Source organism: Capricornis sumatraensis, chromosome X, assembly GCF_032405125.1.
Source record: "Capricornis sumatraensis isolate serow.1 chromosome X, serow.2, whole genome shotgun sequence".
NCBI classification, from domain to species: Eukaryota; Metazoa; Chordata; class Mammalia; order Artiodactyla; family Bovidae; genus Capricornis; species Capricornis sumatraensis.
This window is the reverse complement of record NC_091092.1, coordinates 13,083,159-13,097,266: the sequence shown is the minus strand read 5'-3', so window position 1 is coordinate 13,097,266 and position 14,108 is coordinate 13,083,159. Positions and strand designations below refer to the sequence as shown.

Sequence of the window (14,108 nt, the reverse complement as noted above, 5' to 3'; positions counted from 1 at the left end):
GAAAATCACACGGACGGAGGAGCCTGGTGGGCTATAGTCCATGGGTTCAGAGTAGGACACGACTGAGCAACTAAACAATTTTATAAATAATAAACTAAACAACTATTCTTATACTATAGAGATGATGTGTTTACTTGTATTCTAGGCTTCCTGTTAAATGGATAAAAGTCCTTGTTAGGAACTCCTCTAGTTGGCTAAGGCCCTAGGTCCCAGAGAGAACACAATAATTCTAATATATGACAAAGTATGACTGATCGTTAGTTTCAGGTATGTGTGTGCTAGAAATCTCATCTGCCTTCCCCCCACCAATCTACTTTTATTCCCTGCTGTATCCCCCAAGCTTACCAATGTAGATATATCAAATGTCATCTTTGCCTTCTGATTTCCAACGTGGCCAAAAGGAAATACCGAGCAGTAGATAAAACGGAGGAAGAATGAGGGCAGGTACTTCACCCCAGTCCTTCTGGGATTCTGTCTTCCTCAAGGTTTCTGTGAGCGAACTGCATCTTGAATATTCCATTCCATTCCAGTCATTCCTCCTTCCCCTCCCCCTGCTCCTTCCTCTCCTCCCCAGCTCCTATTCCAGTCTTCCCCCCTCCCTCCTCCCTCTCCTCATCCTGCTCTCTCCTCTCCTCCTGTCTAGAGGTAGTAACACCATGTTACAGACTGAATTGAGTTACCTCCAAACTCATGTTAAATTCCTACCACCACTTGGGACCCGACCCCAACACAGTATCTCATAATGTGGCTGTTTGGAGACAGAGTCTTTATAGAGGTAACTAAGTTAAAATGAGTTCATTAGGGTGAGCCCTAGTCTAAGACAACCGGCCTCCTTTTAAGAGATTAGAATTTTCAAGTTACCCACTCTGTGGGTGACTCCTCGACTGACAACTTGGGGAAAATTCTCTATTAAACTCAAATCATCCATTTTGGGTCCCATTTATTTCTTCAGACCTTGACAGACCCAGGATTATATGTGATTCTTATTCTGTTTGTTCTTAGTGTATTTTCCAAAGTTTCTGTGGTAACCATAGAATACTTTTTTCACTGAAGTAGTAAGTGCTGTGAAGCAAAACTTCGTTTGACTAGGGGATTTTCACAGAAGACGGATTTATCGTCACAGGTGTCCAACACTGTCCCTCTTCTCCACAGACTCCCTAACTCTAGGATTCCCAATCTTATGTCCAAGGGTTTATTGAAGCATTGGGAACATGGCATTAATGCTGGAGCTGGAAAAGCTGCCATCCTTGTTCCCAAATCTACAGGTATGTCTGATACTGGAGGTGGCTGCCCATGCTTCCTCTGGTGGGAAACAGCAATGCTCTCCTAACTTTAAAGGAGTGTTGCAGTACCCATTAAATATCCTATTATACTAGCCCAACTCATAGAGACAAGGGGCCTCAGGAACAAAAGTGGCTCTTATAAGCATCAGTAGAAAGCAATCCCACCCTGAGCAGCCACACAGAGGGGAGAGAAGAGAAGCTGACCTGGCAGGGTGCATCCCAGCTGCTACACCCAACAATAAAAGGAATTCTTTCACTAGGAGTCGGAACTCTCTCCTTTAGTACCACCTAGATCTTTCCTGAGCCTGCTGATTTCTCAGGCTCAGTAACATTAAAGACACACTGCAAATTGCTTGCTTTGAAATTTAGAAACAAATTTTATTTAAGATCTGAAATACGATTCCTAAAATATCAACTTCTCCGGAAAACCATGGCTACACAATAATGCATTGCCTCTATCATGTTAGAACGTGCATTAGACTCAAATACAAAAACCATGAAACAAACCACCATCCTTCAACAACTTGAGCAAAGATAGAATGAATGCCTAAGGAACAACATAGATGGACTTGCAGAGGATGGGCTGTTTTACTTCAAGCACCATAAAAAAAAAGCACAATTGCATGGGTTTTCGGGTATATACATTAAGTTGAACCTTTGGCACTAGGAATCAGGGCATTTTTCACGTAGCATTAACACATATTAGAAAATTGTGTAGTGTCAAAGGGATAGAACCACCAGCATTCAAGCAATGTTGTCAACTAGGCAATAAAATGTTCTACTGAATGTTTCTTCTTTGTCTAATTACTGCATACACTGGTAGCAACTTTGAAATGAGAAAAGGAGCTTACACTCCTTTTATTTTCTGTTTAGGAGAAAACAGAAAACTGAAACATAAGCCCTGTTATACATTAACAATTTTAAAGAGTATCAATTATACAAGGAAAAAGACTAAGAACAAAAAGAGCGTTTACAGATACCAGACGTAACAGCGAGTGGTCAGTAGACCCTCACAGGGCTTTGCGGTGGTACTCAGCAGAAGCCACTTTATAATCGCTGGCAGTGAACAGAGACGCAGCATTTTTTGCCAGGTATTTCAGGAAATCATGCAAATAGCCCAACAATAATGCAAGGCTCTTCTCATCAAGGGGCGTGTATGCCAACATTGCCCCAATTCTTACAAATAATCTCAGGAGGTGTGGTGCCCCATAAACCTGGGACATTGGTGCATCAGGGTGAGCCAAGAGAATTTCGGCATACTGGGGCCTCTCAAATTTGTAGAGCAGCTGGGTGCCCAACATCACATTGAAATACTCTTTTATCCCTCCCACCACCTCATTAACTGCATACTCCTTGTTGTCAACATTGCCTTGCGATCTTTTGCAGTTGGCGTATTCTTCCAAAATAGTATCCACGTTTTTCTTGGCTGGGAGTTGGAAAAGTTGCTTCTGCCTGGTGACTAAGTCCCAGTCCTCGACAAGCCATGGTTTTAATTCTTCAGGAATCTTCACCTTAACTTCCATTCTATTCTTAAAAGCATCCTCACTTTCAACTGTGGGGTCTGCCCGGGCCCTTTTCTTCCGAGGTGGCTGGGGTGCTTCGCTGGTGCTGCCACCATCTCCATTCCCAGGGGTCTTCTGTTTGTTCCTTCTGGTCTTCCTCACCGATCCTGATGGGGGGTTCTCAGCAGAGCGACCCCCCCATCTGCCTGGGAGTGCTGCTTCCAGATTCTTCTGCTGGGGACCAGCTGTCTTCTTTCCAGAGGACCCTCTCATTTTACTTCTTTGCATATTGCTTCTAGTTGGCTTTTTGAAATTGTCTTCTTCGGCAGATTGGTGTCCACGGGTTTGAGAACCCTGCTTTCTGGAACTCATTCAACCCTGTTTTTATTCCAACCACTGTAATATATAAAACATTTTATTTGGTTGTTTTCTATGGAGACCTTGAACACAGTGTGCTTCCTAAAGGCCTATTAAAGCACAACACACACTACTCTCTTGAAATCTGGATTTCAGATCCTATTTCAGGGCCAACCAATTAATTGTTAGTGACTTACTACCTCTTTGCTCACTCTTTGATCCTCACTACCCCTCACCCACTACTCTCAGCCTACCCAGTCACTCATCAGACCTGCCCATAAATTAGTTTTTTGATGTCACTCAAAAGACAAGAATATAATTTCAGAGAAAGAATGAATTAAACTACAAAAGGCAGTGGAGGTGAAATTCAGGATTTCTGAACAGGAAAAATGACAAGACAAAAGAAACAAGAAAGATTAATTTAGCTGCCTGGAAGCAAAATGCGTACCAGCAAAGGTTTTTGTGTTAAGTCCAGGTAGGCCTGAACTAGGCTGATGACAGAGTCAAGAGAAAGTGAACAGAGAACTTGGTAAATGAAGAAGAGAGAGGAGTCACAGGTGGCCCTACAATTTCAGGTCTGGGTAATTAATGAATTAGTAAAAGCACCAATTTTTAATGGTTAGTTTGGAATTAGTAATAAAATAGGAAACAAGTTAATTCATTCATTCAAGTTAGTCTTCATATACTACTGCTTATGTACTTTGGAACAGGTATTATGCCAGGTACTAGGGATTCGAGTATCTAAAGTGACAATTATGAAACAACAAGGTTAGTATAGTGATAGTTATATAAACACAGGATATTTTTAAAGCAAACAAGAAATGGTACCTAATGCTACTTTCAGCAATAGCTTGTTGGCGGTGATAAATTGGTGAGGGATAAAGTCCATGATGACTGCCAGGGTTTTGAGAATGGGTGATTAGGTGACAGTATTATCACCAAATAAGACTGTATCTAGAAGAGGAGGAAACAGACTGGAGAGGAAAGTTTGGTATAGACCTATTAAGTGTGAGGTATGCAGTTAAACATGTGACTTTAATGCTTAGGTGAGAGGTCAGAAGCAGAAATGGAGACCTGAGTGTAATCATCATATAGATAGGAATAGAAATAGTTCATGGAGGATAGAGGAAGAACTGAACAAGTCTAGAATTCTGGACAAACCTAAGAAAGAATTATACTTAAGGGATGAGCAGAGAGAAAGACTACCAAAAAAAAAAAAAAACCCACAAGCAAAAATGGTCCAAGCAGCCATAGGAGAATTAGGACAATGTTATTTTGGAATCCAAAGAAGTTGAGAATTTCAAGAAGGAAAAAGATGATTTACACTGTAAAATGCAGCAGAGGGTTAGTGAGATAAAGATGAAAACAAGTTTTCTGAGATTCTTACGGAATGACAGATTAAACAAGTCCTTTGACTTACGCAATCCTCTTCTTTCCCTGCCAAGAACTCCTAGTGTTTTCCCAGATGGAATCTTATAGATCTTCTGGGATGGTCGTGGAGATGAGGTGAGACACAACCTAGAAAGGGGAAGCAGGCATCAACAATGACCTTTTGTGAAATCCAGGAAAAAGAAAAAATAACCTAACTTTAAAACATGTGGTTTACAATTGTGATATCAGAGAAAACACATGGTTCTGCTGTTAGACATACTTCTACTTCAGTTAGGCTGTCATTTATGGGTTGTAAGGCTCTGGGCAAGATATGTTAAGCTTTCTTGGCCTCTTTCATCTATGGAGTGTGGCGAATTACCCCTAGGTAAGAATTTCATAAATACAATGTGGGTGAACAGCCAACACAGTACCTTGCAGGAGTCTCTGCATATGTGAATAACGATACAAGGATGTTCATTGCAGTGGTGTTTGTAATACTGAAGAACTGGAAATATCTATTCTTCAATAGGGAAATGACAATAGAAACTATGATGTATGCACACCACGGAAGAACATTCAAATGAATTAAGCAGATTCATGTAGTGATGTGGGATGATATTCAATTATACACTATTAGGTAAACAGGCAAGTTGCATAATGTATAATGTTTACAACAGGATCCCAGAGATAGCCCAAGTGGAGAAATAGGCATGTTTTAGATAGTTCTTATGAACAGCGAGGTCCAACTTCTGTGTTTTAAACTGATGTGTATACATCAGAAAATATCTAGATGAATAAATATCAGACTATTAAAACCAGGGTTCCCTCTGGGAAAGAATGAGATGTGATGGTGGACAAGCCTGAAACCAGGTTTCTCTGGTAACCACAATTTTAACCCATAGAAAAAGCCCTTTTGCCAATTGCTAGGCCCCCTGAGATTATGTGAGCAGGTGTCAGGGAATCCCTGAAGGGGAAATGAGGTAAGTAATACTAGAAAACTAGAGCCCTGCATCAGGGAAGTCAGTTATTGGCAAGAGGTCTGGGTGCTATCACTAAGCATATGATTTCCTCTGACAGAACACAAAGCTCTCAGCGGAAATCCGAGCAAAGGTGCTCTTCAGCATCAAAATTTGTGAATACAGACACTGACCCTGTAGGAATCAGAACCTTCTGGCTGAGAGGGATATATAGACACATCCTGTTAAGGATCAGATGTGGTTAGTGTTTCATGGTATTACATCGTAAGCTACTAGGGTTACAAAATGTTTCTTACAAAAATTTTTCTGTAACTGGGACAGAGGGGACACAGTATGTGAGGATATCAGAGTTAAGTAATAGAGGTGATATCCAGAAAACGTACCTGAGGAATAATGGGCAGAGCTTCCACAAACAAGGGGACAGTTAAAATACCAACTACAAAAAGCAAGATGGCCCAGTGCCAAGCAGACTGCAAAACACACAGAAGTGGAGCAAAGCTGCAGAGAAGTCTTCTGGATGTCACACTGGTCATCAGCAGTTCCTTACTGAGGAACCTAAGAATGACCGCTGAACCTCCTGTATATTATGGCATCGATTACACTTATTTATGCAAAGAAAACCATAAGGATTTCTACATTGTTTTCATTAAGTGGGTGAATTTCATCATTCTTTACAAATTCTATTATTCATATCAAGTCCAAAGTTGAATGAAATGTCTGACATTGGACAGGAAAATACCCAGGTTTGTGCTCAGACTGAATAAAGCCAAGGAAGCAGCCTTTCTTAGAATGGTCTCAGTACCTTTATTTTCATCTGAGTATCCCACAGATCAAGCAACTATTACTACCTGGAGTCAGAAGCCAGGTATCAAAGGGAGGAAAAACCATCCTTTTGATGTCTGCCTCCTACTTGTAATACAAACTTATTATTAGGGTCACTGCACTTTGCACCTCCCTTGCTAGAAGTTTACATCACTCCATCACTTGGTGACATACATGCTGTGGATATTCCTCATTAAAAACGTTAGCACTACACATTGCTTTGAGCTGTTTTAAACTGAATGTGCCAGTTTGAGTTTGTTTACTGGCTTGGTGTACCTACTTGTTATTTGCATCATGCTTCCTCCCTTCAGCTACCTCATCTACCAGGAAAAGTCCCATTACATTTCCTAACTACTCTAGCCCCATCTCTGATACCATATGAGCTGTCAGTACTCCACAACTTAGTATTTACTTAAATGTTTCACCTGTTCTGCTTATGGAACTACACCACTAATCTCCACTTGTCGTAAGCTTTGTGTAATATGTATCTCTCACTTTCTGCAGCAGCACTTAGGTCCCTTCTGGGTATACATTAGTGAATCAGTGAGGAGGTGATTCAGCACATGGGGAAAATGGAAGCACAAATTAGGAATGACGGTCATCAAATATTTTCCCACTTGTTCCCTACGTCAGTTCTAGGGTATGCCAGAGAAAACATGTTCGTATGTTTGTGTTAGTTTTCTATCTTCTCTTTCTGTGTAAATCCTTGAAGGTTTGGTATCAAATCTTAGATATTTAAAACCTTACTATTTTGACGGATCATTTCCCCATGTTAGTAAGGTTGGAATATGCATACATCTTGAGAGCTGTATGAGATGAAACCACATGGGCATACTTTCTAACCACCCTCTTTCTGGAAAGTGATCCCCCCCAATTTATCCTGTAATTAAAAGATTTTCTTTTGCCCCCAGATGTGGATTTAGTAGCTTAAAATATGCTGCCAAATTACTTCTCTCACAATTTGTACCAATTTTCAAACTCACAACTCTGGTCTGCACTGTAACCTGATAAGGAAAATAGGTGCTTGTATTTCTTTTATTAGCTGTCTTGGTATTTTAAAAAAATGTGTTTCCTGGCCAGTTATATTTTACATGTCCTCTATTCATTTTGAGTTGGTTCTTAAAAGTTTTTTATAGTTGCTTATCAATTGTCATATCTGGGCAAATATTTCTCCCAGTTTATAGTGTCTGATGAGATTTTTAAAGATGCATATGATGAAATATGTGGTTTTTTCCATTAAGCTTAAAAATTGATGACATTTAATGGATTTTTAAAATATATTAATTCCTCAACCCACCCAAAAACTATTTATGTTGTGAACTGAAAAATCTATATTCCCAACTAATTAATTTTGTGGTAGCATTTGAGTAATAGTTCCTTTACATAATCATAAAACTATTACATAATTATAAACACCAAAATATATAGATATGGGCATCCTCTTACCACCTTCCCTCCCTGATCTCAGAATATGTCTTCAAATCTTTTCATGTACACATTCACAGAGAAACCTACTTTTAAAACTAAATGTATCTGTTATGCTCTTATTGTGATTATGTATCATGGATTTACATTGTCTTGACAAAGGTGAGACACATACTGCCCCTCACGTTTTCTCACTTTATCACAGGCATCTATGGCCACATACTTAGCTCATTCTTTTTAATATCCACATCATTCTTCTATCTCCACATAGTATAATTTAACCAGTCCCATATAAACGAACATTTAGGCTGTTTCCAACACTTCATTATTACAGAAATGTTAACAGGTATCAGTGTACAGATATATTAGCGTATTAGGTAAGTATTCAGAAGGGCATTCTCAACTGCTCAAAGGATTTGCTTATTTACAACTTTGATGACTTAAGAGGTAAATTTAATTTGTGAAGAAATGTTTTAATTTGTACTCCCAGCAAAAATGTTAAGCTTATTCACCCACAACTTCAGCAACACTGGATAAACATCTTTTTGGGAAAAAAAAAAGGGGGGGGGGATCTAATATGTAGGAAGATATTTTTATTTGAATTTGTGTGATACTGAACATATGTTCAGATATTTGTACGTATCCATCTCTTACATATTTTGTCCCCGTTTCTACTATGTTGTTTTGTCTTTTATTGACTTCTAATAATTAAACACTAGGTGTTTTTGTGTGTTAGAAATATTTTTTCCAAACTGTCATTATTCTTCTAAGTGGGTCACTGTGTGTGTAAAAACACAAATGTGTCAACTTTTCCCTTTGTGAACTTTGGCATGTCATGCCTGGGGAAAATGCTCCCAAATCAATATTCTAAATGACTTCCTGTATTCTCTCTCAGTATTTTATAGTTTCTTCCAAATATTATGCCTAATTTTTTTCTAATTAATAGAGCCTATCCTTTCCCCACTGATTTGAATTGTTTTATAACATTCTAAATTATATGGATCTTTAAAGGTACTTAGTTTCCAATGATTTTTGATTATTCCATTTTTAAAGGTATCACTGTTTCTAGGTTATCCAGTCTGTCATAATGATGTCTCTTCTCCCACCAGTATCAACACTGGTTTAATCATCATAATTTAAAGACATAAATATTGCCCTGGAATTAACACTTGTAAAGGGGTTCCAAGGATGTTTGGTGAAGTATAAATTACACAGAAAACCACTGGGGTCAACCTGGAGGACTATCAATAGTGATTTGGCAAAACAAAACATGGCTTACTCTTTATATGGACTATCATACTAGTTAAAGGAATGCCACTGTGAATGGAATCAAACATCTCTATAATGGACATGAAGACATCCAAGGCAAGTTGTAAAACAGTATCTATAATATGATAGCATATTTATGTAAAAGAAAACACCAAAGAATATTTTATATATATATCCTACATTTTAAACAGGTGCATAATTTAGAGATCTAGAAGGAAATAGAACTGATAATATAGTGGTTAACTCTGGGGAGAGTAAGAGAAATGGGGGCGTGAAGAAAGGAAACCTGGGCCTACTCTGTAACATTTTAGCTTTTTATATTATGAGACTGATTCACATATCAATTAAGTGACTAAAGATTTACACTAAAATATGCATATTTAAAATCCTTATTAATTTTCAGATCTATTCTTATTCATGGTTCTAACATACAGCTGGACTTAAGCATTGTATATCATATACTTTGTATGCATAACATTTGAACTGGTTTCCTTCTCCCCTTATGGATTCTGTCCATCCTCAGAGGCCTAGGTCAAGGTCCTTTTCCCCCTTGAGGCTCCTTCAGGTTACCTTGACCCTCGCCTTCTCTGGGCTGCTACTGGCCTAACAGTCCACCTCTCTTTCACCTTTAATCATTCTCCAAATAGCCTCCCATGAAGAGGTTCTGTGCCCTCCCCCTTCCAATCTGTTGCATCTTTCCCACCAGGGCAGTGTGCCCTCCTCTGCAACTTAGCTTTCAGAAGGGGGGGAAAAAAAAGTAGCAAGGAAAATATAGTGACTCCATGGGAAAATAAAGCTGTCAAGAGACTGAAAAACCTTCTTTCATCTCCTCACGCAAATGATGGGCTATTCAGGAATACATACTCCATTTACTGACATTTTTGTGTATGACTGTGTCAGAAATGAATGTGAACAAATCCAGTGGTTTGTTGGAATAAATCTTTAAATGCATATACACTGTGTCAGTTACATTTTTATCAATTCTGGATCTTGGAACATTTAACATTTTATTTTTTGAGTCTGAGACAAAAGAGGAATAATATAAAACCTGTTAGCAGACTGAATATGGTTTCGATTTGCTAGTTAAAAATTACAGTTTCTAGAAATTTCCTTATAAATAAATATGATCAACATACTCAATACCTTTCTAGAGTGTTAGGATAAGTCAGAAGTTATAATTTCAGAATTCAGTTCTAGTAGTAACCGCTGCTTCTGGAAAATCAGGAGAGAAATCAACAGTATTATTATTATTATTATTAACAACTCCAAAAAGGTATCTATTGCTTTTATTAGTGCGTGTGTGCATGTGTGCATATGCACAAATGTGTAAAACAGAATGTACCAGAGGGACTAATAGTCACAATGATTAATTAAATCAACTACTTATATGTGCCAAACAATTTACATGTAATTTCCTTAATAATCCAATGAAGTAGGAACCATTATCTTTATTTTACAGATGAGGAACTTTAGAGACAAAGTAAGTATTCTGCCCAGGATCCTACAGTGAGTGGCAGAACCAGGATTTAAATTCAGGAAGTCAGTATTTGCTCTTGACCACTCAATTATGCTGCATAGGGAATGCCACAAACTTTAAAAAATATATATATAGATGCACGGCTCTAACTATAGGCAGTATTAGAGAGTATCCTTTACCAAGGAATGTAAGATTACAGGGCCCACTGATTTTTAGGCACTTTCTATACTGAAAGCACAGATGGACTTAGCTCCATCCTTCCATTCTTAGAATGTAGAGTGCTTTCCTCGACAGGCCCTTATTAATCCTCAAAATATTCCTAGATAGTTATCAAGGTTATGTGGAATTATCTTGTTTGAGAACTGAGGCCAGGAGAAGGGAGGCACTTACCCAAGATTCTGTAATGAGGGATGTTCTGCAATCAGGATCAGACCTGATCCTCACTACACAGCAAACTTAGTTTTTCTGATGGTAGTCTAGAAGGTCAAACAAGGGGACAGCAAAGGACATAAAGATATGAGATGAACGTTTTGTTTTCCACCAATGCATTTTAACATACACAAAGGACACCAAAGCTGATAAAAAACGTACAAGATTTTTCCCCCTTTCTTGTGGCTACATTTTCAAATTTACCTTATTGTACATTTATCATGATTTCCGATAATTTGTTTTTGCTTTTTTCTAAGTTTTATTAAGGATAATTTCAAATGGATAAAAATGTAGGGGAATAATATAAACCTTTGCGAATCTATCATCCAGCTTCAACAATTACCAACTGAAGGCCATCTTGTTTTATCTGTAACCCCACCCACTGCTCGCCGCCCCCCCCCCACTCTTGTTTTTCTCAAGAGCACTGAATAGCTGACTTTCTGTATTTTATTATGGAAAAATTCAAACATATACCAAGGAAGCTAGAACAATACAAGGAATCCCATAAGCTCATCACTCAGCTTAAACGATTAATTTAGTGCCAATTTTGTTTTATCTATGCCCCTCGCCACTTCCCCTTACCGCTGAGCTAATTCTGAAGCAAATCCTAGACATCAAGGTATTTTGAAGCCAGTCTGAATGCTTTTATTGTTTAATTCGTATTTTCGTATATTTCTGTAAGCTACAGGCAATTTGAAAACATAACCACAGTATCATTACAACGTCTAAAACATCGTCATTAATTCCTTAAAAAAAATCAAATGTCGAATCCGTCTTTAAAATTTCCTGATGCATCTTTAAGTATTTTTTTATAGTTGATTTCCCCGAATCAGGATTCAAACAAGGCCTACTCATCGCATGTGGTTCACCTCCAGCTAGCTCTCATTCCTCATTCTCCGTTTCTCCCCACCCCCGCTTTTTTTTTTAACTTTTCAATACGGAAAATTCCAATCCCCGCTATTTTGAGGTAATTGTCAAATAAATTATTTCATTGGTAAAGACTGATACGTCTCTTTTGTATCTCGAATTTCTTTTACGGAAGGAGGTGATAGGAAAAGCACTGTAAGGAACGACTTTACATAATTTTACGTTTTTTCTCACTCTATTACGCGCGTTTTTCTCTCCACAGTAATAGCTAACGTCTTCCGGAGCCACGGTGCGTATTAAGTTATTATACGTATTACATTACCTAGCAGTCGTATATTATACGCTCTAATATACAGCACACGCCTCTGAGGCACAAGTCTCTGAGGCAGATACTATTATTATCACCATTTTACAAACATGGAAACCGAGACACAGAAAGAACAGCCAGCCCAAGCTGGGCGTTGGCGAGTAGGAATTCGAATCTAGTTCTGCCCGATAGTAAAGCCATTAATTAATCTTGTCTGTATACGCGACGATAAGAGGAAATCGTCAACCCTTTCTCCCCACCCCCACCCCGAAACCTGAAACGAGGATCCAGTTCTTTCCGACAGACGACGACGTGTGATCACTGCCGCCTCTCCAACCGCCATAGTAAAGCCAGGTTTCTCTGGCAACTGATATCCATAGGCAGACACGTCACCCTGGAGGCGGGCTTATGCCCTACAGCCAATCACAATCGTCTCATCTAAGTTTTAGAATGTTCTATAACCAAATGATTGGATGAAGCTCACCACGTCAGCAATGACACTCCGCCGCAGTAAAGGCGGGTGCTAGCAACCTGCTTCTTCACCGTTAAGGCTTGAAGGAAACCAATTACCTTTCTCCTTTAGTGAGGGCTCTGACCAATGACGTTCGCCCTCTTAGGTTTTCAGCCCGCCCTCCAAAAGCGCGACAGCGGTTGGGTCATAAGTCTATAGGGCAGAGTGTTCACGTGGCCCACTTTCACGACCCAGAGTTCCCCTGCCCAGAGGTTTCTTTCTTTTTTTTTTTCCTGCAGGGAGGCATTGTGGGTTCCCCCCCAACTGGGAAAGGAAGTGTCTACGTGGCCTGCGGAAACAGGATGGGCGGAAATGAGCTAAGGTCCCCGCGAGTGGGGAAGCGCTAGGTCAAATCTGCGGCCACGCCCCCGAACCTCTTGCGCAACTCCCGGAGGAAAAAAAAAAAAATAAAGGTTGACTGGGGGTTTTGATGTGTGTGCGAGTTGGGGGTGGGGGGTACTGCGGGCGCGCGGTGTCAGGGCTCCTGTGCGCAAGCGAGCCCGCGTGGCCTTGGCGTTGGCGTGTGCGCGAACGCCAGGCCTCGTGGCGCTGGAGGTGGCTGGTGTGCGCAGGCGTGCGCCCCTAGCGTCGGGGCTGGTGTGTGTTCTGGGGCGGGTGCGTGCGCGTGTGTGCGCGCGTGCGCGCGCGCGTTCTCTGCGGATCATTTTTCTACTTTATTTATGTTTGAAAATTATTATTATAAAACGGAAATTTAAGCAATTAAGTTATGGCGACCATCACTGAGATAAAGGGTTTTCGCTAGAAATACTTCGGTCTCCCCTATCGATTTGATTTTAAACCCTAAAAATACACTTTCTTCCCACGTCTACCTCCGAATCAAAAATCCCGTTCTAAGCCGTAGCCCAGCAGCGGTTAACAACCAAATCCCCCATTCGCTTACTAGCAGTTCCAAAAAGCAGCTTTGCTGTTCCCTAATAGCCGTCTTCCCCCAACCCCCGCTCCTTCCCCCGTCCATCCCCCGTCCATCCCCCACCCCCAAGTTGCGTCCAATTCTGCCACAATATTTTGCTGAGAATATCTGTACACGACAGACTTCCCCTCCACTAGGGACTCCGAATTTCTGTGGGGGCTGAGGCTCTCTTACCTGCTTGTTCTGATTTCCAGGCAGAGTGCTCTTAACGCAAGTATGCACTCTAATTTTCCAGAAAGTTCTCCGTGTGAGGTTTATACCTTTTGAGTTTGCCACTAGATGCCGCCAAATTCCAGCAAAGGATTGGCTGTTTGGTCCCTGGAATTATGGGATTCCCCCATCCTTTTTTTTTTTTTTTTTTCTGATTTGCTGAACTTTCCAATCTATAAAGATCATATATATCTTTCATTTCTCGAGAAAAATCGAATTAAGTTATTAATAGCCCTACCAGGTAGGGCTCTATTCAAATGTTTACCTCCTTTCTTTACTTCTTTCCTCCTTAAAAAAAAAAATTCCCCCCTCCCATCTCTTTCTTCTTGCCTTTTTTGGGGGTGGTGGTGCTGCTGCTGCTGCTAAGTCG

The 14,108-nt window shown here is 40.0% G+C and overlaps 1 protein-coding gene across 3 annotated transcripts; it reads right to left on the bottom strand.

Moving 5' to 3' along the window:
• Positions 1-1,649: 1,649 nt before the first annotated feature.
• Positions 1,650-13,784, bottom strand: MORF4L2 (mortality factor 4 like 2). 3 transcript variants are annotated; one of them, XM_068961924.1, is made up of 5 exons: positions 13,703-13,784; positions 10,874-10,959; positions 10,150-10,218; positions 4,563-4,660; positions 1,650-3,181 (listed from the first exon to the last, which is right to left on the bottom strand). In XM_068961924.1, the coding sequence occupies exon 5, from the start codon at positions 3,155-3,157 to the stop codon at positions 2,294-2,296; it is 864 nt and encodes a 287-aa protein (XP_068818025.1). In that variant the 5' UTR covers positions 3,158-3,181; positions 4,563-4,660; positions 10,150-10,218; positions 10,874-10,959; positions 13,703-13,784; the 3' UTR covers positions 1,650-2,293. The 3 variants fall into 3 exon arrangements, with proteins under 3 accessions (XP_068818025.1, XP_068818024.1, XP_068818026.1); XM_068961923.1 differs by lacking the exon at positions 13,703-13,784 and adding an exon at positions 12,361-12,432; XM_068961925.1 differs by lacking the exon at positions 13,703-13,784 and adding an exon at positions 12,361-12,432 and having other exon boundaries at positions 10,150-10,215.
• Positions 13,785-14,108: the final 324 nt, after the last annotated feature.